Source organism: Quercus suber, unplaced genomic scaffold (assembly GCF_002906115.3).
Source record: "Quercus suber isolate HL8 unplaced genomic scaffold, Cork oak 2.0 scaffold_727, whole genome shotgun sequence".
In the NCBI taxonomy this organism is placed as follows: domain Eukaryota; kingdom Viridiplantae; phylum Streptophyta; class Magnoliopsida; order Fagales; family Fagaceae; genus Quercus; species Quercus suber.
The window spans coordinates 43,442-63,833 of record NW_027070167.1 but is presented as its reverse complement, the minus strand read 5'-3'; the positions used below and the strand labels follow the sequence as shown (position 1 = coordinate 63,833).

Genomic DNA, 20,392 nt, shown 5'->3' with positions numbered 1-20,392 from the left:
CAACTCCCAAGTACAAATAGAGCATCTTTATATGCAAATAGATTATAAGAACTTGATTCTCAAAAGAAAAAAAAAATTACAGGAACTATATAAACAATCTTTGAAGAATTATAATAGTACAAGGGTATGACTCCCAAAATGAAGTGTATGTGCTTTTCTAGGGAGCAAGGCTAGATAAATTATATCAATCTTTTAAAGGTAAAATTCCTTCAATTATAATACTTTTCAATTTTTCTTAACTAAATTCCACCAAAATTTTCACATTATTTAGGGTGAACCATCCACCGTACCTTCATGCATGTTAATGCATGTTATGGGTATCTTTTGTTTAATCAAATATAATTTCATGGTTTAAATTAATTTATTTTTCTTTTCCTCTCCATATTATTGTGAATGTTGTGATGGTGTATTTTTATTTTTGGTAGTTTCCATAGTATTTCTTTTGCTTCCTTCTACTTTATTTAACCCATTTACTCTCCTATTTTCATTGCTTATGATGGAACGTAGAAAAAATGTCTAATTAGATATATATTATTTTAATTTAGTTTTATCAATATAGTTGGCTATGTAAATTGTAATTCTGTCTCCAATTTGTTTTGTTTGTTGTTTCATTTTTCTTAATTAGCATGTTATGTGAATAATAAATATGAATATAAAAAATATTGTTGTGCGGAAGAGAGAATTTGTATTTGGTTTTTTGTTGATGTTTTAGTGGTACTATTGCAAAGATACTTGACTTTCTCTTGTATTTTAAGTGACCATAAAAAAAAAAAAATACAATGAAAGGAGAGAATTTTAAGATTTATTCCGTTGAAAAATTGGTTATATTTCTATTTGGTGAATGAAATTAATCATGATCTATTATATTCTTAAAGATAGTTCTCATTTTTCAACTCCTAATATAACAAGTAGCCTTTTTATTTTTATTTTTTGAGGCATGTAAAGAATGTTTACAAAATTCTTTTTGCACCACATCTTTAGCATCCTTTATTATTTTTTGTCTTTTGCAATTTTTACGTTGTTCAACTTTTCATCTTCTTCAACTATTGTCTTCTTAATTCAATCTTTCATCTACTCCGATCATTGTTTTTTTTTTTTTTTTTTTTTCATTTGATTCCCTCTATTGATTTTTAAATTTTCTCATTTATACATTATTAAATTCTACAATATTTTCACTTTTTTCAACATTTTATCTACTCCACCATTCCTCTTCCATTTTAATTTTCATATAAATTTCTTATTATTTCATTTCCACCCCTCCTCTATTCCTTCCAAGTTGTCCACAACAAAAGAGGTCAATACTCTCTCTCTCTCTCTCTCTCTCTCTCTCTCTCTCTCTCAATTTTGTTTCTCTTTCAGTAGATTTTTTTATTGTTTCAACCACTTATTTTTCCGCTAATGGTTCTTTTTGTTATTGTTGATTTAATTGTCACATGACATTTGTTTCTCTTTTTAATAAATTTGTATAGATGTTTATGTATATTTAGGTATTTTGGTATTAATTCTTGATCAAAAGTTCTTTTTCTTTATCCCATTGGTTTATTTTACAACAATGCATGTATAGAAACTTAATTCTAAGATTTTGCTAATAATTGTTTATTTGATAATCTTTGTTGGTGGACAAATTTGTAATTTCTGCTAAGATAATAACCTCAATAGATTATCAACAACAAAATTTTTTCATAATTTCTCCAGTTAATCATTGTTAAATTTTATTAATTTTTTAGATAAGTTTTCTAGTGTTTTGGATTAAAGGGTAGAAAAAATAGGGTTTGAGAAAGTTTGTTTAAAACTAAAAGAATAATTTCTAAATTTTATATAGAACTTTTTAATGATACAAAAAAATTATAAATAAAATTTTTTTTGAGAAAGAAATAAATTTTATTAAAATATTTTCACTAACTTGCCTTTTGAATCCCTACAAAAAAAAAAAATTGTATTGTTTCATTTTGGTACGACATAAATTATATATATGATATATATATATATATATCATTTTTTATTGTTCCTATAATAAGTGAAAATATGATTATGAAATACATTACTCTTTATTAAATTAGTCCAAATTGCAAAAAAAATAAATAAATAAATGAGATCACCATAAAAATAAAAAAAAATAAAAATTTATTACGTGTAACACGCATGTTTGTGGCTAGTTCAAATTAATAAAGAAATAGCTCTGATCCCAATTTCCATCAATGCACACACTTCAATCACAAAGCCTTATTTTTGCAATAGTTACCGTAAGTCTATAAGACAAATTTAAATGACAGATTACAAAATTTCATAATGATCCTCTACCGCACTATAGTGAATTAGTGATTGTAATACTATAAATCATCTCCTCATAGACATTGGAAAAAAATATATACAAAGATTGATCTATTAAGTATACTAAAAAAGTTATGAAAGAATCACATGATTAAATGACATGTGTCTTACTTTAGAAAGTGCCACGTATCAGTCTTCATATTTGTGAGATTAAATTACAACTACAATGATAGTAATTATCATTTGGCCTTCCACTCATTGCTTGTTGTCGAGCTAGGCACTAGTAATTTTTCAAAATATTATATTGATAATTACCTTATCTAATAGAACTAATTCACTCATTCCTATGCATCTTACATTTCACCCAAACAAAGTTTTAACCATACTATCTGTGTTGTGTTGTCTAACTATACCATTGGTGCCTATTTGCCTTATAAAAGAATTGGTGTGACAAGCCTAGATAGTCAAGATTACCTAGCTGGCTAATAAATATTGTCGAGTCATTCATAATCATCCTTTTATACTGATGCTAAAACTCAGGCAGAGAAAGAGAATCAATCCAGCAATGAAGTGACATTTTTTTTATAGTAAGGATCTAAACTTAAAACAAGACGACGTCGTTACACATAAAACACGCTGACAAAGAGAGCACAGATTCGAAGAAACGGTGACGTTTCTATTTAAGTAGTAGAATAGTTCCTCTTTTAAAATGAAACACGTGCCTCTAATTTCAGTCCGTTAAGTTCGTTACTAAGGGAATCCACGTGTCTTAATCTTATTGGTAATTTATTTTGTAGCCGTTACTCGGAATTTTTCTTACTTCAAGCTCTGTTTCCTTAGAGTAGCTTGATTTTTAGTCCAAGGTTGTATCCAACTCTCCAAAACCCCATATTGCGAATGCCAAATTCATCAGCAGAATCCCAGAAACGGCTGTGCTCGAAACCATACCAGTTCTGCTCTCTTCTTCTTCATCATCATCATCGTTTCTTGACACTAGCACTGTCATTGCACTCACTGTTTTCTTTGCACTCCTCTGTGCTTGCATCATTATTGGACACCTCCTGGAAGAGAACCGCCGGGCTAACGAGTCCATCACCGAGCTTCTTCTGGTACTTAATTTAGAATTGTGATTATTTTTTGTGTGGAACAAAGTGGTGTTCAATTTTTGGGGTGTGGTACTTATTGGTTTCAATGTGTGTGGTTGGCTATAGGGGTTGTGCTGTGGAGTGGTGGTGTTGCTGATAAGTAAATTCTAGCGTTCACGCATACTAGTGTTTAGTGAGGACTTGTTCTTCCTCTATTTGCTTCCCCCACTCATTTTCAATGCCGGGTATGTTCTCTCTCTCTCTCTCTCTGTGAATTGCAAGTAGTTGTTCAGAATTGGATTAGATTTGAATTGGGTTTCTAGTGGTGTGGAATTTGGAAAAAGGATTTCTATTCTTGTAATTATCTTTTTGGGTTGGATTTGGGGCCTGAAATTGGATTTTCCTTTTCCAATTTCAGTATAGGAGAGATCAAACAGTATCCAATGTTGAGTTGAATGTAAACCCTCCAGTTCCTATTTCAATGTTGATTCCAACCTAAAGTAATGCAGCAAGAGAGGTGTTATACGATGATGTGGGCTTGAAAATAATTATGAACAGATGATTGAATCTTTTTGAATTTAGATTTATCATTCTTGATACTTGTGAGATTCATTACCTGGTTAATTTTGATGCTTCTTATATGCTATTTTTATGAAAATTCCAAGCTAAAGTATTGTCCTCTAACTGAAGTATGTACTGAATTTTGCATCATACTGATATGGGTTCTTCCTTTGTTTCCAGTTTTCAGGCCAAGAAAAAGCAATTTTTCAAGAATTTCACCACAATCTTGTTGTTTGAGGTAGTTGGTACTGTAATTTCATTTTGCCTTATATCATTAGGTAAGATACACAATCCCTCATCCACTTCTACCATTTGCTTGTTTCAAGCTTGGTACTGGTATTTTCTGAAAATAATACAGTGATAATTACCTTATCTAATAGAACTAATGCACTCATTCCTATGGATCTTACATTTCACCCAAACAAAGTCTAACTGTTCCATTTGTGTTGTCTATACCAGGGGCCTATTTGTTATTTAAAAGAATTGGTGTGACAAGCCTAGATATTCAAGATTACCTAGGTGACTAATAACTATTGTTGAATCATTTTGTTCATACAGTCATTGATAGTCATCCTTTAATACTGATCATTTGTGCATCCTTTTTGTGCAGCTGTTGGTGCCATATTGTCAGCAACTGATTCAGTTTGCACGCTGCAGGTACACGATTTTCATCCTCACATGAAGGTTATACATGGAAATTGACATGCTCCATTAATGCATGATATTTTTCTCATGTTAAAGGTTCTCAATCAAGATGAAACGCCCTTACTTTACAGTATTGTTTTCGGTGAGGGAGTGGTGAATGATGCCACCTCTATTGCGCTTTTCAATGCAGTCCAATCACTTGATGTCAGCAACATTGATCTGCTTACAGCATTAAAATTGTTGGGGACCTTCCTTTACCTCTTCTTCACCAGCACTGCTCTTGGAATAGCAGTAAGTTGTTTTAGTGGTTTTTTTTTCCTTCTTATTATTATTGTTTCTTATCTTTCCTCCTTTTTATTGGGCATCTCTCTTCAATTTTGGTTGTTTTAGATACTGTATGTAAAGTACATGGTAAACCAGAAAACATGACAATTTTTTTGACATAATTGTGTTGCACTGGATTGTAAAGCATCAAAAGCTCAAAGGCATGCTAGTTAGTGTCATATTTCTATGATCATATGTTGGACTTTCTATTTTCGTTTCACATAAAAGTTGTTTTCGAAAAAATTATTATTTGCTTGCTAAATTTTAATGCACATTTTGTGGGGAATTTGGTAGACATCATTGTCCAACTTCCTACATGGTAACTTTCAAGCGGGTCTTATAAGTGCGTATATCATAAAGACACTTTACTTTGGAAGGTAAAATCAAATTCACTTTGTTTTTAGCCTGAATTTGTTTGTTCTATGTATCTGTTGCATTCACTTTTAGAACTGATGTCTTTCAGATGGTTCATTGGTAATAAAGTTGATAGATCTATGCCCTTCTATAATCATACATGCTTATCCCCCCCCCCTCACATATAGTTGTTGAATTTATAACCATATGTTCAGAGTCTAATGCAATTGCATCACTTTGAAGTATGTATGTCATTCATGACCTGTACATCCTAGGAAATTATTTGCACCTCTATCCTTGCATAGTTCTGAAGCTTATGTATATACATTTACTTGAATCCAAGTTTGTAATTACATTCATCTTCTGAAGACTACATGATTGTGCACATTTGAAAGGTATTAAGCATCTGGAACTAAACAAAAGAAGAGAGCTAAATGGGAAAAGAATAGATGGAATTCAAGTAATGAGAAAATTAGCGAAGGTGATATAAGGAAAAGATGAAGGGGGGAAAATGTGGCTTGAGGAAAAAGATTTAGCAGGATTCATGTCTCAAGATTGAGATAAATGTGAAGGAATCCCATAACCAACACAATCTTGAAATCACCTAGTTGCAATTGTGGAAGGACATCTTATTAATCAATGAGTCTTGTATGATCACATTTTTGATTTACCAGCTTTTGCATACCTAAATGATTAATTGCGACTTATATGTAAGTCTTGTTACATAACTTGACGTTGTCATTTTTCTACAACAGGCACTCCGCAGATCATGAAGTTGCACTCATGATGCTTATGGCCTATTTGTCATACATGGTGGCTGAGGTACCAAAGAAAAATTTTTATATCATTTTAATTATTTATTTCTCTTGTCTTTCTTTGAGTTTTAATTTTTGTTTTATCACTTTTATTTAATTTGGAAAAATCATGATGCCTTGAACCTCCAGAAAGTATGTTCAAAAGTGTTAGTATTCATATAAAGTAAAATTCTATAGTTTGTCACATTGAAATATTTGAGGTTTATAGCAAGGAATGGAACAGGAAAAAGAAATTGAAGATGAATGACTTACATTTCATCATACTATCTCCTTTGGGCGCCTTTGCAGTGAATTACTTAAATCTTGTTATACTTGTACATTAGTTTAAGCAGGCATTTTGGACTTCCATTGGAATAGATTGCACCATACATGTTTAATGTTTGAGTCATCTATAATTCAACAACAGTATGACTAAAATGAATTGAGTTACCACCCTATAAAAAATAAGAGATATAATCTCACTGCAGAAAACATTTTTCTACAAATACAAACAGAAGAATTTAGGGACATAACATCAGTAGCTTAAACTGCTTTTCCAAACAAATGACACCGTCTGACTGATACAGGATATGTGATGAATATGAAAATATCTGCTTGTCGTTTATTTCTTAAAATTTAATAAATTCCCATTTTTCCCGCATTGGGATTTTGACAATATTCTTTTGTGGCATTGTCATGTCTAAATACACATGGCATAATGTTACTGAAAGCTCACGAGTTACAACCAAGTAAGAACATATCCTTTCCCTCTTAATGGTGATAATATTGAACAGCCCCAATCATAAGGCCTACAACAAGTGGGACCTCCTATTGCACTTTCACTAAAATTTGTTGACATTTCTTGCTGTTGGAGTGGAAAGACAGTGTAATGTTCCCAAATCCATGGTTAATATATTTAAAACTGCCAGTAATATGGGGCAACAACCCCGCCTCCAAAAAAGAGGAGATGGACAGCAAATTTGTTCAAATTGTTGTCACGTCAAATTGTAGTATTTGTAAAATCTAAGAATTTACTCAATAGGCCCTTTAGGAACTTAGAAAGGGTGTCTTAATTAATAAATGCTTGTAAAACTCTTTGCAGCTAAATTAGACAGTAATACTTAAGTCACATACAGAGCAGAAAGACAATGGATAATTATAAATTTAAAGGCAAAAAAGTATTTGACAGGAAAAGAGGGCAGTTAGTAACTTTAGATTGAAATGCTGGCAAGAAAGGGATGCAAAAGTCATGATTTTTTCTTTCACAATTAAGGTTCTCTCTAGCTGGATCCTCTATCAATATTCTTATGTAAAAAAATATCTCAGTCAGCAATAACCATTGGTGGATTTCAGTTGAAAAGGTGTCAGGATTCAAATGTTTACCTATTTACTTTGTTCTCTTTTCCTTTTTACTTCCAATCTCTAATTTACATTAACTTTGTTTCTATCCTCTCTTTTGCGGCTCTATTGAATAAATTCTTATCAGTCTGCAATTTACATGTTTCAACAGAAATAAGGGACTCTGATCTTTGTACATTACTAGGCAAGACAAGTGTTAACATTTTAAGTATACAAATGAAGATTAAGCTCCAATGATCGATTCTTATCTTCAAAATGGTTTGATGATCTCAGGTATGCATTTGCAACAATATCGTTCATAGCAAAGACTTTTATATTCCTATATGTTGGTATGGATGCCTTAGACATTGATAAATGAAAAAGCAGCAAAGCAAGATAATTTTACTACTTTCCTATTTCACATTAACTGACAGCTAGTATATTGTTTCAGATAATATGAAACAATAATTACCAAATTCAGATATTAGATGTCATGTCATGCATGTTGCTATAAAAATAAGGTTACAATAAATGCATCGTAACTTGTAGCTATTGTAACTATCATCTCTAAAATAAATTTTTTTAAAAAAAAGGAGAAGAAAAGAAAAGAAAATGTCGTACTTAGTGCACGAGGCTCCTGCTTCTAAGGGGTCTAGGCTAGGTGGTACATACCATCCTATCTAAGATCCTAGATAGAAAATCGTTGCCTCAAGCCCTCATTGAACAAAAAATGGCAGCTAGGCAAATACTATATATAATAGTGCAACACATAAGAATATTATATTTTTATTTTCTTTTTGTTCTCACCAAAGTAAAATCACAATTACCACATTTAGAAGACAAGTGATATATTGCTTTGTCCATCTTATTTTCCTATGGATTTGATACCATATAATTGGTTTCATACTATTTGCTTCAGCCCAGGAACTTCCATTGCTATGAGATCAACATTGTTTGCATTAGTGTTGGTTGGAAGAGCAGCATTTGTGTTCCCTATTGCCAATATTAAAAATTGCATAAAGAAAAGACCAAGTACGAAAATTGAGCTACAGAAACAGGTGATAATTTCAGACATCTTCAGCACTTAGCTATCGCCATTGATTCTAGCTCAAGCTTTGCTAACTATCTGAAATACTAGTTTATAATATGGTGGGCAGGACTTATGAGAGGTGCAGTAACCGCCTTGTCTTATAACCAGGTAAGTAGACAGCATTTCAAGTCAATAACAATTGAATATGTTGATTCTTGAGCAGTTATTAACTTCTACAATCTACAATTGTAGTTTGCAAATTCTGACAAGACATTAATAGAAGATAGTGCACTAATGATCACCTCAACTATAGTTGTTGTTTTGTTTAGTACTGTGGTATGTTAATTAGCTTCTTCATCTTCAATTTTCATTGCTTTAGGGTCCATTATAGTGTTTATAAATAAATAAATAAAAAGGTCCATTATAGTTACAATGTTGTTATTGCACTATGGATCCAACCCATGAGCCCTTCTTCTAATGTAGTAGGAACCCAAAAAATGATGTCATTAAAGCAAAATTATCCTAAATCTTGCAAGATATTAAGATAATTGGTTGGGTATACAGACTCTAGTGAAATAGAAAAAAGATAAAACTCTTTGAAAGGTTGGCTTTAGTCAAACATATCAATACTGCTTCTCATGAAATCTATTTTCACACTCATTTCTTTTTTATTTTATACTTCATATTTTAATCCAAACAAATCCTTTATGACTTTTAGCTTTTTCATAATGATCTCCAGCAGAAAACTCTTTGAAAGGTTGGCTTTAGTCAAACATATCAATACTTCTTCTCATGAAATCTATTTTCACACTCATTTCTTTTTTATTTTATATTTCATATTTTAATCCGAACAAATCCTTTATGACTTTTAGCTTTTTCATAATGATCTCCAGCTTGTAGTTTATTTCTGGCCTATATATATATAGAAGAAGATAATCATCAATAAGACTCATACCAGCTTTTAGTTTTCAATACAAATGTACATCATGACATTTATGAACATCATGATGTGATCTTCTTTTCTTTTTTCTCCAAACAGGTGTTTGGTTCCATAACAAAGCCGCTTATCGAAGCAGTGCTGTTAAGGAATGTAAAACCAGCACATTCAGAAGCAACTGACATACCAAGTCAAGATGACTTACAAATATTATTCCTTGAAATTGGTGATCCAAGTGATCAAGGTGGTAGCAATGAACCTGCCCGCCGGAAGGGTAGCTTAAGCTTGCTAATAAGTAACCCCACTTCAATTGTTCACTATTTTTGGAGAAAGTTTGATGACAAGTTCACGAGACCAGTATTTGGTGGACAAGGTTTTGTCCCATTTGTTCCTAGTTCTCCAACTGGTGCAGTAGATCCTTAAACTTCTTAATACTATTCTTTGGTGCAATAAACTTGTAATGGCGCTGCAAGATTTCATTTTTTCTTTTTCTTTTTGATTTTTTCAATAATGTGGAAAAAGTAAAGCATTCATAGAATTAATTGTATCATAGCAGGCAAATTATTTATAGACTTTAGTGACAACAGTTGGAGTACATATATATCTTGATTTTATTTGTCAGCATTATAAGCATGAATGTGTAATTTTTAAATTCTAGTGAATTGAGAAATGGAAATTTAGTTATTTATTTCGGATAAAACGATCTTTCTTTCTCAGGCTTTAATCAATAAAAAATGTTGGTTTTCACCAAAATGACTATTTATTTGCTAAATCTAGAGGATACATTTCATGAGTGTCAACATCATAAATTGACATTTCAACAGAAATCCATGCTTCTAGAGGTCTATGGCTATCCTTATTCATGTTACCAAAATATGTACTTTAAACTCCTTGAAGGTGAAATCTTGAGGCAATCCCAGAGAATATGATCTATTGTAAGTCTAATCCTAAATAGCCAAGAGTTACTACTTTCTGACAAATATTTGCTACAAATGTACTTACCATTGTTGCTACCACTATCTTCTCCTGTGCCACTTCCAAGTACCATCCCCCTCCCCCACCCCCCATTTTCTTCATCATGCAAATGACATGGAAGTGAAGCAAGAGAAAGAAAGGGTGTGGAAGGAATTGAACAAACTTGCTTTATATTGGGACAATGAGGCATATGATTTCTTTTTTCGGTACAGGCAAGTCTATCTTGCTAATAGTTCACATGAAGCTGGCTGAGTTCATGTATGAGCACTAATAAAATGAGCAAGTTTGATTAAAATGTAAGGAGCACTATCTAATGCATAAAATATTACCAAAATTCTGGTTCATTTTTTAGGATTCTTCTAATATATTCTCCAACAAGGAACAAGGTTGTCTCAGATGGGTGACCATAACTAAATTGGCCATGGTACTGAAAATTTCCTCATTTACACTGCAAAATACTAAGAAGATACAAATATATAGTTTCAAATTCCTAAAAACATAATAAGGCACACTTCAATTTCAAGATAGCAGGTTCAGAGATCCAGACAGAATTTTGTCTTCCAAAGCAGAGTTTCCCCATCTAATTGGTCCATATCTTCTCTTCTTTCAAGCTTTAGCTTTCACATTTGTAATTCATTGAGTTGCATCTTCATTGTGTCAATTACTTTTTTCAGTATATTTATTTCTTTCTGCGAATTCATCCATCCATTTTTGTTCATTGGTAATTTGATCCAAAAGTTCTCATTGACCTTAACGTGTTAACTTTCTCTGAGAGGATGAATCATGTTGTGAATTTCAGGGGCAGCCAATAGTTCCTCATCATGTGCCCATGTTTCTTGTGATAATCTATGGTATTCCAGTGCTTTTACATCCACTTACTCTTTCTTTTTTCTTTTTTTTTTAGCAAGCAAGGGTGTACCTGCATAAATGGTCTCATAAAAATGGTCAATTGGATCTTATATTTAAGTTCTTCTATAACTAGTTAAGATGTGAGCTTACAAGTTTTTTAAGTCTATCAATAAAACACTATATAATTCAAAAACACTGTTTGCCCAGGTTTAAGACTTGAAATTTGTCTATAGAGATTTTACAGCCATTGAGGTTTGCAATATCCAATAAAAGACACCAAAAAAAAAAAAAAATGATACTTCTTCTTTTCAATAAGTAAATCTCTATTTTATGATTTCAGGTCATAGAAACTCAATTTTAAAATAATGTAATCATCACTAAGAATGAAAAAAGCTCTGTACCTTGGGATACATGTCAATGGTTCTATGGAGGTTGTCATCACAATACTGAGAATCTTTTGGCAATTTTTCTGCAAGTGACTGAATGCTTGTTGCACTAAGGTTCTCATCTCTAGCAACCAGGGTAAGATAACCATATATCAATCTTCCAAAGGAAAATATTTTGGTACAGGTTTGCTTGAAACAAAAGTAACGTAAGATTCTACCACCTCAATAACAACGCCCACATCATAACCATTATCATTGTCTCCATAATTCTTTACCAAAAGATCTCCAACATAGAAGCAATTCTTCTAACATTTCAATAATTCAGAATTTATTTTTATCATTAAACCAACCTTGAGAAGGTGAAGCAGAGAACTGCAAGAAATTAAAATTTTCTCTATAGGGAGCACATTTATCGAGCATTCAGCTGTATCTCTTTGTAAGTGATGGTTTAGATGTTTGGGAGCCAATGGACTACGCATGATCCTACAAGCTCTGATCTCATCCCTTTTACTTTTGATAGTTTGAATCTCTTTGAAAAAAGGATCTACTAGAAAGAATAAAAAATCTTCAAACCACCAATTATTGCCTGTTTTTGTTTTAGTATTGAGTTCTCAACAAGGTTTGCTAGAACATACAAGCACTGTACATCATCATTTCACAAGTTGTAACTTTTTGGCGCATGCAGAAACGGGTTCACTGCTTCTAAAAATATAAAAAGTTTCCTTCCAAAATGTAAGTATTAAGAAGCTTATAAAAGCATCTGTTCTGAATATTAGATTTCCTTGTTCAAGATTGTCACTCCTTTTCTAAAGAATGAGCAGAAAATATAATGGAGCAACATTGGCTGCTGTTAACCATTTATCCATAACAAAATTTAACTACTAATTCAAAAGATTTGTTCCACCTGGAAGATTGTTTAGTGTGATAATGGGGCTAGTGTCTCTTTGGCCAATACTTTGGAACACGAGTCTATTCAAATGCACACTTCTTGTAATCAAATGGTGCTGACATTAACAAAAAAATATATATTTAGTTCAAGTTTAATGAATTTGAACATGTTATCTTTAATGTTTATTATTTTCAGTATATTAGTAAAATATTAAGAATATTGAATATCTTGAATGATTAATTGATAGGAACTCATAACTGACTCCATTTTAATTGGGATTAAGGCTTAGTTGAGTTGAGTTGAGTTAAAATAGTAAGCAATGGTAATTAAGATTTAACAATTTTGGTTTTAAAAAATTTAATTTTTTCGACTAGTTGAAAATTTTCAAGGATTTTTGGATACAACAATATGGCATGGTTTCAAATCCAACAAGAAGGGAGAATGAATTCATTTGATTGCTATGTTTTTATTCTTTGGATTGAATATAGGACACCATATGGAAGCAAATTATTTGTATGAGTCAATATTTTAATGGAGGTTCTAAGGTTTTGATGTTAGCTTTACATTTGTCACACAAAGAAAGATTGATTCATCTTTTATTGAGAATAGAGTAATTGAGTGCACCTTGTGCAAATAAAAGCTTGAATCTCCAACTCTTATGATAAGATCACTTACAAATTTTTTCCAGACAACCCTGCAAAGAATAAGTGGGAGTTGTTGCCATAAAAATATCATTTGTACGTAAATATAACAAGTAAATCATCAACATTCCTTATAAATGTATGCATAGAGAGGAGGGTGTCTTGAAAGAGAGAGGTGGGAAGCACTGGATGTTAATTTGCTTCAGAGGGGGCTAAAACTCTATAATATAATCTAACTTCAAACTTATTGTGAGTAGATGGCCTCCAACATAATTTATCCACTCCCACTCCATCCACTTTAGATGAATACAAAAGATCCAAGAAAATAGAGAGGGATTCCAATTTCCAATCCTGAATAGCTTGAGAAAAATTTAGCCCCCAATGAACTGAACCATCTCTAAACTACAAATGTTCTGATACAGTAGCTTCACTGTTTCAAGCAAGATGATACAGGTCAGGAAAAGACTCTTTGTGGGTAGTTTCACCACACCAAATATCCAACCAAAATTTTATACTAGTACCGTCTCCCACCTTGTATTTGATACACTAAGAAAATTTGTCCCATCCCCATAAGACTCACCCCATAAGCCCCTTGAGCAACCTTCATGCAACCACCACCCCCCATGGAGACATATGCCAAATCTATCACACATATCCCATTCTCCACCATAAAGCCTCTCTTTCTATGCCAAACTTCCATAACCATGTCCCATATAGGGCTTCATTGAATAAGCTGATCTTCCTAATAGCCAACCCACCATTATGATATGACAAATACAGTTTATCCCAATTCACCAAATGGAATTTGGATTCCTCCCCTAATCCCATCCAAAGAAAATCACGCTATAATCTCTCGATCCACAAGGCATCTGCAGGAATAGGAAATAAGTTGGTAAATTAGAGTGTACTTTTAAGAAGGGTTACTCTACCTCCCTTAGATAAATACGTGTGTTTCCACCCTGCCAATTGTCTCTCCATCTTTTCCAAAACATCATTCCAAATGGACTTCTATTTAAATTTAGCACCCATTGTTAATCCCAAGTATTTCATTGGAAAACTTGCTGTTTTACACCCCAAGATATTAGATAGAGCCTCCAAATTCCATACAGCCCCAACTAGGACCAACTAATATTTTCTCAACTTAACTGATTTATGAAATTTCGTTATTTATCAAAATATATATATATATATATATATATTCGCAGCTTAACTTTCAGCCCAGATATAACTCCAAACCAGGTAAAAAGAAATCACAAATGCCAAATTCATCTAGGATCATCTTCACAAAATATCACAGTGTTGTCTGCAAACAGTAAATGAAAAATCAAAAGATTATTCCTTCCCGTCCTGCCCACTGAGAAACCCACAAGAAGACCTTCACCCAATGCTTTCTCCATCATTTTGCTCATAGCTTCCATTACAATTACAAAGAGCAGCACGGATAACAGATCACGTTGATGAATCCCTCTAGAGCTTCCAAAAAGACCATGTGGACTTCCATTTACCAATACAGAAAAGTGCACTGTTGAAATGCAGAAATAAATCCAATTCCTCCACTTTCTAGAAAAGCCGCATCTTTGCAAAAGATAGATTAGAAATCCCCAATTTACATGATCCAATTTACACTGCACACCCAGTATCCCTGCCTTCAGTCTGCTATCTAAGTGTTCATTAGTTTAACACAGCATCTAAAATTTGCTTTCCTTCACAAGGGCATTTTGCGATCCTGAAATAATTTTTTCTCAACACCATTTGCATTCTATTGGCCAGAACTTTAGCAACATGCTTGTACACTCCATCCATTAAACTAATGAGCCTAAAATCCTTCACCTCCATAGCTTCAGAGTTTTGGGGGATAAGAACTATGAATATTGCATTTAGACTCTTTTTATAAATTGCCCATACCCATGAAACTCCCAAAAAACAGCCAGAATATCATGTTTCATTATCACCATCTGGTCCCAGGGCTTCATTGATAGATAAGAAATGCAACCCATCTAGAAGTGAACGTCTATAAACATAAAGCATCCTGTTTAAATAATTTTCATAAAACCCAGCAATATGCTCCCTAATAGCATCTTGATCAGAAGTGAGACATCCATTTATAAGAATCCAATTCATTGAATTCAAAAACCAATTGATTCTTCTTTACAATCTGCTTTTTTTTTTCTTTTTTCTTTTTTTGATAGGTAATAGATAGTTTCATTAAAAAAAAGTACATCTTGTTCATAACGATGAACAAAATGTACTTGAAATAATTACAAACAAATCAAAGAGACACAGAAGCAGATTGAAGGAAATCAAAAATGGAAATACATTGCGTAAAACCCCAAATACGAGAACAAAGTCCCAACTAGCAAAGATTTCAAAAGATCAATAGATCTCTCAACATCCTCAAAAGTGCGGGTATTTCATTCTCTCCAAATTAGCCACATCAAACTCCTCTTCATTCCACTTCTTTAAATCCTCTTTCAAGGCTTTAAGATTTGGAATATGACACTACTCCAACATAGAAGCAATTAACATATTCCATTACTCAGAATTGATTTTAATCCTTAAACCAACCATAAGAAGGTTTAAGTCCCAATCATTAAAGTCCCGAAGGACCTTACATCCCAACTTCTTCATCCCCCCTTGCCCTATCTCACCAGCAAAGATTCCGCTAAAGATTCTCGATCAATGGAACTAACTTACAAGACAGAGCCACCCTCAAAGGCTGATCGCCACACCAATAGTCATGTCAAAACTGTATCCAACTATCATAGCCAACATCAAAATTAATGTGCTGTAGAAATCTATCTCATTTTATCCTAATTCTTTTCCATATACTACATCCACATCTGGGGAGGGGTGGAGGGTAATACTAATGATATCTTGAGGTTACCTAGATTAGCTGCTTCGCTTGATTTAATGGAGCAACCTTATCACATAGATGACAGGCTTGCCCATTAACTCTAGATGTCACTAACAGTTACCAACATTGTATTAAAATAATGGATTAACTACTTATTACAATGACATAGAGTAATAGACCATAACTTTCTAATGCTTATCCTCATTAAAATGAGCTTTTTTCTAAGAATGGATAGGTTCCTTGCTTGAATCTATTAAGCCAGTTGTGGAACTAAAAGCATACCATCATAAGGCAATAACAAGAAATTTCTTTTTCTCTGTACTTCAATGCCTTTGGTGTAAGAATATGAGTGAATAATATGACTGCTACTAAAGTCTAAGACACCACAACCTACAGTACATTCTTTTTTAGTTTCAAACCATCTACAATTTAAAAGCAAACTAGCCTTATAATACATTTGATTAGTGCTATATTCTATGATACCATAGCCTACAACAACTTGCATCCAGATTTAATTCCACCTTGACCTAACCATTCTCCCATAGTTCTAAGAATCTTATTTTAATTTTCTTATGTATAAGATATTAGTGAAGAAATGGTGGGAAAGAACAGAACAATTTTATGAGTGTATCTACCTATCACTAATATTGAGCTATAACTCATTAATAAATTCTAATACCTTCTATGAGTATGCAAAGCTGTTCTTGAAATATCCAAGAATAATAGCATCCCAACTGGAAGGATTGTGCCAAGTAGAAATACTTAAGAAGCCAAATATAGCTCTTGTTCTTTGTTATTCTTGTGCTGATCAGCCACATTAATAAGATCCAGGATTAGCGTTTTCTATTCCCTCTACAAAGCAATTCACTTCAAGCGATACCAATTATATTCTGTCCCCTGCTTCTTCCATTGTTCATCTAACTCCTCTATCTTAGACCTTTCCATCAAAGACAAACCCTCCACTTCGTTAGTGTTAACCGAAGCCAGATAATGGATAGTGTATGACCCATTATTGTTATCCATAAAGATCTGACTTGAAAAAACAGAATTGTCAACTGAAGCATCCTCTAATTTCAGCCTTGATTGTTGTGATAAAATAGGGTTATGAAATGAATCCATGAGTTGCACTACTATTTCAATTTTAATCCAAGGAAAGAAAGTGACTGAATTGATTATTTGACAACACAAATAAGTTTTTCTCAAAAGGGGAAAATAAATAAATAGACATAATAACACATTAGATTCAACAACAAAGAACTAAGGCTCAACATAAATTGAAAGTTTACATATAAAAGTTTATTAAAAAAAATTCTCTTTCTTTAAACAATTATCGTGAATGTTGAAATTACATTGGGCACATTGATAGATCATTTGTGTCATTGAGGGTTGTCTTTACAATCAAATTAAGGTGTAGCATCTCAAAACAGATACCAATGATATGTGTTTCTTTTGAGATTTGGATATTCTCCAAGAATACATTTGGAATGAGCAGGATAACTGCAACCTTCACAATAGTAGAACCATTGGTTGGAATCTCGTTCTTCTTCACAGATGTCACAGTAATACTCACCAGATTTATCTTCGGGAGTATAACATAGAGTGAAAGGATGCTCATGTTGGTTGTACCATGCAGTTTGAGGCAGTGTAGCACATTTGAAGTTTAGAACAAATTTACAAGTGGTACAACGGAATACTCGGTATTCTTCAGAACCACAAATACTACACTTCTGTGCATAGTTTGTGATTGAAAGGTAAAGACGATGCTCGTGACAGGCATGAGTAAGGGAGTTTAAGGTCAAACTACATTGAACATTGAGTTCAAAGCTGCATCTACCACATGTGTAGTTAAAGCCATTGCAGCGCTGGTAACAGGCATCACACCTAAAACTATTTTTCTCATAAGTGAGGGTGAGTGGGTGTTGATGAAGTGGGTGTTGTTTTATTTTGGGTAATTTAGTACAAGATATATGAAGAAAGAAGCTACAATTGAAATTGACACAACTGTAAAAAGATGGAGTGAGAATAGCTCGTACGCACCCGTCACAAATTTTGTTATTTGGAACCTCATCAGTAAGCTTTAAGTGATGCACATGGCTGAAGTGTTTGATTTCTGCGGCAATTTTAGTTCCATCCTCCTCCACAGTGGTTTTTATGACTTTGCAAATTTCTGGGTCAAAGGATTGATCGAGCTTTGAATCTACATTTTCCAGCATAGCTTTTGACTCGGCAGACTCCTCCTCTTTAAGTTCCAGCAAATTTATGTCCTCCATGTTTCCCCTGGCAATAGCACAATCGAGGTGGGCAGCGAAATGGCATGTGGAGCAATAGTAAAGGCCATAGTTTGTGTCCAGTTTTAGAAAACAGAGTTGACATAATTGGGAGTTGGATTGATGGAGTTCAAGAGAATGGATGAGGTTGAGGGGGTGATTGTGCCGTACGACTTTGAGTCTGCCTGGGAAATTAGCACATCTTGTATGAATCCCAAAACCACATGGGTTACACAGATAGGGCATACCTTTGTCTTCTTTGCCACAAAGGTCGCAAGTGAAAGTCATCCACTTCCAATAGGGGGTCAATTGGTGGTGGTGGACTTCAGGTGCTTCCGGAGTGGGCGCTAAAGAACCACATTTGATGTGAAGCTTAAAGTTGCATCGGTAACAAAAATAATAGTATTGCCAAGGCCTTTCTTTGCAGACTTCGCAATTGCTCTTTGCTCCCTCAGATTCATGAGCAATCCCTTCATGAAAGAGAATAAGAGGATGTAATGGGTGCAAGGGATGGTGCAGCAACCCAAGGGGTAGTTCCGCACATGATTTATGATGAACCCACCCTCCTCTGCATTCTTCACAACTGTAGCTAGGACCCAATATTGGTTCCCTGCACCCCCAACACTCTTTGCCGTAAATTCTGTTGAAGACCAACGGATGCTCCGGATGACTAAAATGTTGAAGCTGCTTCATCTCCTAATGACATACACAGACACAGTAAAAACATACGGAGAGAGAGAGAGAGAGAGAAGTGCACATTAGATATTTGTTTTTATTGTAAATAGCAACAGATGTAAACATAAATGGAGATGATGGCTTCGGGGCTGGGTGGGCATTTGGGCTTACTGTAGAAGCTTTCAATCTAGATAACCCATACACATGATAGTGGGCTTAGTTTTTCTCTCTTGTTTGGGCTCACTGTTGAAGCTTCCAATCTAGATAACCCATAATAACACATAATGGTGGGCTTGGTTTTGCTGAAGTTTATTTTTTGGGTTTTGGGAATACTATGTGCATGTGTTGTTTTATGGGCTTGTTAGTAAATGGTTCACACCGGATTGTGGGCTTGTTATTTTGGGCTTTCATGAATTAAATGAATGGTTGTGTCAAAACATTTTTTTTTTATTTAATTCTGGTTGTAGGCTAGCATTTTGTTATTATACATTAAATTTTTACTATGTATTATCTTCCTCCCTAAAACATAATTCACATCTTCTCTGACTATTATCCCCTAAATTATATTAATATTTATTTAATTCTAGTTGTCATATAAAAATATATTGTTGCTTATTTTTTACAATGTAAAAAATGGAAGGCAATGTTAGAGAGTTAAAAATATTTAAATATATATAAGTTTTTTTAATAATTTAAAAAAAAATTGTATTTTCAAGTAAGAATATAGTTATATTTGAACAAAGTGTAGTAGGTTTTTTAGCAAAATATTATTTTGGAAAAAAGTTATCAAGTAATATAATTTTGTAAAAGTTACCTAATTTATACAAATGATTCACATTTTCTCTCACAATTAATTATACCTAAATTATCATATTATTTAATTTATTTATCATAATGATGCAATTTTGATTTTTAAAATTTTTAATTAAAAACTAAGAAAAACTAATAAAAAATATATTTTCTAAAAAAATTAAATTAAAATTGTATTTTTTTAAGAGGGGGGGGTTGTTAGGGTGGTGTGAGTATGACTTTAATGTGAGAATATATATAATGTGTGTGTGTGGGGTGAAATTGGGGTGGTGCTCATAAAAAAAAAAAAAAAAGGGTGTTTAAGCCCAAACCAATGCTAGGTTTGTTTTACACATAAGAAATGTTTTTAAAACAACATATTATAGAAAATCCTAAAAAAATGACTTCCAAGTTCCCAAAATTCTAGAATTTACCAAATGATGGGAATTTCAAACACGTCCATTAATTTTTCATTCATTAAATATTTTAAGATTTAGTATTCAAAAGGTCTTTTATTTATTTATTATAATTAGAGTGTTATGGTTTTTTAAAAACACAAACAAAGGGAAAGAATTAAGGCTTTTATAACAATGGTGATGACAATAACTTGATTATGGTGATGGTATGCTATCTGATTTATTGGTGGTGTGTGGTGAAAAATGGCAAAGGTGATGATGTGACAACATTGAGGTGAGAAAATGGGGTGGTGTGACAATGGCAATAACATT

General features: G+C 33.0%; 1 protein-coding gene and 1 pseudogene across 4 annotated transcripts; one reads left to right on the top strand and one right to left on the bottom strand.

The window, feature by feature from the left end:
* The first annotated feature begins 2,198 nt into the window (after positions 1-2,198).
* Positions 2,199-6,302, top strand: LOC112009824 (sodium/hydrogen exchanger 3-like; annotated as a pseudogene).
* Positions 6,303-10,639: 4,337 nt separating this feature from the next.
* Positions 10,640-18,982, bottom strand: LOC112009821 (uncharacterized). 4 transcript variants are annotated; one of them, XR_010626250.1, is made up of 4 exons: positions 17,971-18,982; positions 13,063-13,132; positions 11,565-11,673; positions 10,640-11,233 (listed from the first exon to the last, which is right to left on the bottom strand). XR_010626250.1 is itself a non-coding variant. In XM_065766637.1 (3 exons), the coding sequence occupies exons 1-3, from the start codon at positions 18,891-18,893 to the stop codon at positions 11,180-11,182; spliced, it is 1,047 nt and encodes a 348-aa protein (XP_065622709.1). In that variant the 5' UTR covers positions 18,894-18,982; the 3' UTR covers positions 10,640-11,179. The 4 variants fall into 4 exon arrangements, 3 of the variants coding, with proteins under 3 accessions (XP_065622709.1, XP_065622707.1, XP_065622708.1); XM_065766637.1 differs by lacking the exon at positions 11,565-11,673; XM_065766635.1 differs by lacking the exon at positions 13,063-13,132.
* Positions 18,983-20,392: the final 1,410 nt, after the last annotated feature.

Excerpts from the sequence above, each read along its gene's own strand:
- LOC112009821 (XM_065766635.1), bottom strand. The coding sequence starts at position 18,893 with ATGAAGCAGCTTCAACATTTTAGTCATCCGGAGCATCCGTTGGTCTTC. Across the intron at positions 11,674-17,970 it reads AATAACAAAATTTGTGACGG|AGATGAGAACCTTAGTGCAA; the intron begins GTGCGTACGAGC and ends CCTGGTTGCTAG. Across the intron at positions 11,234-11,564 it reads CCATTGACATGTATCCCAAG|GTACACCCTTGCTTGCTAAA; the intron begins GTACAGAGCTTT and ends CCATTTATGCAG.